At 44.0% G+C, this 4,222-nt stretch overlaps 1 protein-coding gene across 1 annotated transcript in view; it reads right to left on the bottom strand.

The window, feature by feature from the left end:
* LOC109922617 (disheveled-associated activator of morphogenesis 2-like) overlaps positions 1-4,222 on the bottom strand; it is a 315,937-nt gene that overhangs the window by 143,099 nt on the left and 168,616 nt on the right. Inside the window, exon 4 of the mRNA XM_048596662.1 lies at positions 1,140-1,214. Coding sequence (XP_048452619.1) covers positions 1,140-1,214 — 75 coding nt within the window. The remainder of the gene's footprint in view (positions 1-1,139; positions 1,215-4,222) is intronic.

Raw genomic sequence — 4,222 nt, 5'->3', positions numbered from 1 at the left:
ACACACACACACACACACAAACACACACTCACTCACACACACACACAAATACACACACACACATACACACACACACACACATACACACACTCACTCACAGATGGACACACACACACACTCACTCACTCACACACACAGACACTCACGCACAGATGGACACACACACACACATACACACACACACACACACACAGAGTCATACACACACACACACTCTCTCTCACACACACACACTCACTCACTCACAGATGGAAACACACACACACACACGCACACTAACAGATGGACACATACATACACACACACACACACACACACAGGGACACACACACTCACAGACACAAACACACACACACACATAGACACATACAGGGGCACACACATACACACATACACAGGTAGACACACACGCACAGACACACACAGGGACACACACACACACACGCACAGACACACACACACACACACACACACACAGACACAGACACAGGGACACACAGACACACACACACACTCAGGGACACACACACACAGCCACACACACAGACACACTTGGAGAGACACACACACAGAGATAGACACACACACACATACATCCACACCCACACACAGACACAGACACACAGGGAGAGACACACACAAGTCACACACACACACACATTCATACACACAGATACACGGACACACACACGCACAGACACGTGAGTCAGCTCCAGTCAGGTAGAAGTGGGGTACATTTCAACTTTCAATGCAACAAGCTGGTGACAGTGAATTAGCCTGTGTCACACTGTTTCAAGAACTACAATTCTGCAGAGAACTGAAAGGGATCACCATCGCCCTTTCTGAACCATTGTAACGTTCTAAGTCGTCTCTTGAGGGAGCCAACACTGAGACCAACATTTTAATTGGGTTCTGACGGGAGATAGAAGCATTGGAAGAGCTTTGTGAGATTGTGGAAAGGCTGGAGCAAGGGATTGATTCTTGTCCTACCGGTCAGCATTGGCTAATCCTTAAGAGCAGAAAAGACATTCATGTGAATGGAGAGTCAGGTGGCAAATTCCACCGAGGAATTCTGCAAATGCATTCACAGATTAGCAGAGCGGTGATAGTCCGGCACACGTAGAAACTATTTCACTTACTGCAGCCATGGAGTTGATGCGATCAATGTAGTAGTCAGGCCAGCTTGTGGCCTGCTTGTTGGGGTCATCTTGTTCCTGAAAAGAAAGGAGTGATATTCCATTAAAATTTAGATCATAAAATATTGCCAACCAACCTACACAAATGTCAAGATGTAGCAATGCATAGCAGAACATTATTTAGAGTGGTATGGTCCAGCATGGTATCCCTCAACAGTGTGGCATAGTGGAGCATAAAATCAGAAATGGTTTCAGGCCAAAAGGAAGCCATTTGGCCCGTCGTGTCCGTACTCGCTCTCTACAAGAGCAAATCACCCATTGCCACTACCCCTTTTCCCCAAAGCACACAGTTTTTTTTTCCTTTTCAGATACTAATCCAATATTAAATGTCATAATTGAATCCTCCTCTGAATACAAGGATATGATTCGGCCCATTACATCTGTGCTAGCCCTTTTGAAGAGCAGTTCAATCAGCCCCATTAACCTATCCCCATGCATTTGTCCAGACATTTATCCAATTCTCTTATGAATCTGCATCAATTAACCTTTCAGACAGTGCATTCCAAATCTTAGCACTCACTGTATAAAAAGTACTTTTCCTCAGGTTGTCTCTGTTTTTTGACAGTCACATTAAATTTATCTTCTATCAAAAACACTTCATGATTCTGACACCTCTGTAAAATCTCTTCTCTGCTTTAATGAGAACAACGCCAGCTTCTCCGATCGATCCATGTGATGGTAATCCCTAACTCAAAAAAGAAACATTCTCGGAAATCCATTCTGAAGCCCCGTCCAGAGCCTTCACACAACCTCTGGCATTGGACACGATATCCCAGTTTTGGTCAAGCCAGCGTCTTATAAACTCAATTAAAAACTGAGAGTAGCTGCAGAAAGCTCTGGCTGTGTCTGCAGAGAGAGAAACAGAGTTAACGTTGCAAGCCTGACATGACTTCTTCAGAACTTATATTCTTAGCCTACCTCGTTGAGTTCAGACACTATGCCTCTATTTGAAGAGCCTAGGATTCCTAATGCTCCATTCATTGCTTTGCTCACCTGTCCCTCAAGTTTCAATAATTGGTCCACTAACACTCAGAGGTCCGTGCACTTAAAAACCCCTTTAAAAATGAACGACTTAGCACATATTACCTCTTTTCGCTCCACAAATCAAAATTTACTGCCTCACACTTTTCCATATTGAATTTAATCTCCCATATGATTCCCGAAGTTTATTAATATTCTCCTCAAACACTGGCTTGGTTCAAGAACAGTATCAACAAAAGAGTGACGATGGTACAACACAGCACAGTGTGGTATGGTACAATATGGTACAGTACTGTAGAGTGCAACATTGTAGAGCACAGGACAGTGCAGTGCAGCTAGGGTTGATACAGCACAGCATGATACAGTATAGCACAGCACAGGATATGGGAATCTGGAAAATGTAGGACGGCACAGTAGCGTATCACAGAGCCAGGTTCAATTCCAGCCTTGGGTGACTGACTGTGTGGAGTTTGCATGTTGTGTGCGTGTGTGTCTGTGTGCGCACACACGCTTCATCTGGGTGCTCTGGTTTCCTCCCACAGTCCAAAGATGTGCAGGCTTGGTGGCTCATCCATGGGAAATGCAGGGTTAAGAGGATAGAGTGGATCTGGGTGGGATTCTCTTTGGACGGTCCATGTGGATTCAATGAGCTGAACTGCCTGCTTCTACACTGTAGGGATTCTATGAAGAGCTTCCCATGTTGTTGCAATTCAAAATAAACTCATGGGATCAACCCTCAGAAAATATATATCCTCGCTACATTCCAGTGTTTAACCATTAATCAATACCCTATATTTGAAGAGGTTTATCAAGTTAATACCTTGAGTTTTCCTTCTCACACTGGATTGCAGGTTCTGGACCTACTCTAGCTAGTCTGTTGGAGTCACCACTGTCTTCGGATGGTGCCATCCACACATAGCATTCCCAGCAAGTATCGACAGATGGCACTCCAGAGTGGGAAGCTGGGCTGATCCTCTTCCATCCATAACTCAGAGACACTCAGACAGATTGTAGCAAGACCAATGAACTCAACACCTTCCGTGCAGAATCAGTGCAGAGCCCTTATTGCCCAGTCTGGTTCTGTAGCACGGTCCAGGAGATATTTTCTCAATGAGTTTCACATAATGTTGGAGAAAGGAAAATTGAACCACGCACCAGGAAACACAAGAGAGTCCTTCACTCATTTCCTTGCTACTCCTGGACTCCAGCTGTGTATAAAATCATTTCCGACATTGTTTTCTGAAGTTAATTCATGATAAGATCTTGTTGAGGTGTGCACTACATTATAAAGACAACTTCTTTGGAACGTTAGTCGTAATATAGGCTTGTGACAGCCGAAGAGAAGGAAATTTTTCATTTCAGTCTACAAAGTCTGACTGCAAACCCACTGTGAATTAAGAATGTTTCCCTACCTAACTGAAGTGACTACAGTTCATAAGTAATTCATCAATTGTGAAGAGCTGTGGGAGGTTCTATGATCATGGAAAATGCAATAGAAATTCCAGTTAGTGCTTTCTTCTTTCCATCTCATTAAGTAACAATCTGCCAATGCATACACACAGTCTTCAGTTCTATGGCCCACTCCAAAACATAGTTAAATTGCGACACCACTTCAGTTTGCCCGCTACTGAAACACATCTCCATGTCTTTCTGCCTCCAAATTCAACTATTCCAATCAATACATGACCAGCCTCCCACCTTGCAGTAAACTTCAGTTCATTCAAACCTCTGCCACCCCTCTTCCCAACCCACAATCTTCAAGGAGAAAATACCAGAGATGGGGCCTCTAGGCAGCTGAAGGCACATGGTAGAACGATAAAAAAAGACTTGGGGTGAGGCTGGTTTGGGAAAGCATAGAGAACCTGGAAGCCTGGAGATGTTTCCAGGTATAAGGAAGTGCAAGGCCATTGAGGGAGCTGAAAAGAAAATAAAAGGTAATGTTTTTAAAATCAAGACGTTGCTGAAGAACCAGTGTTATTCAGTGAGAACAGGAGAGGTGTGAAAGTTCAGTGAGAATGGGAGAGGTGTGAAAGTTCAGTGAGAAT

The sequence above is a fragment of the Rhincodon typus genome, chromosome 5 (assembly GCF_021869965.1).
Source record: "Rhincodon typus isolate 14 chromosome 5, sRhiTyp1.1, whole genome shotgun sequence".
Lineage (NCBI taxonomy): Eukaryota > Metazoa > Chordata > Chondrichthyes > Orectolobiformes > Rhincodontidae > Rhincodon > Rhincodon typus.
Note: the sequence above shows the minus strand (reverse complement) of the source record. Positions and strands in the feature narration are given on the sequence as shown.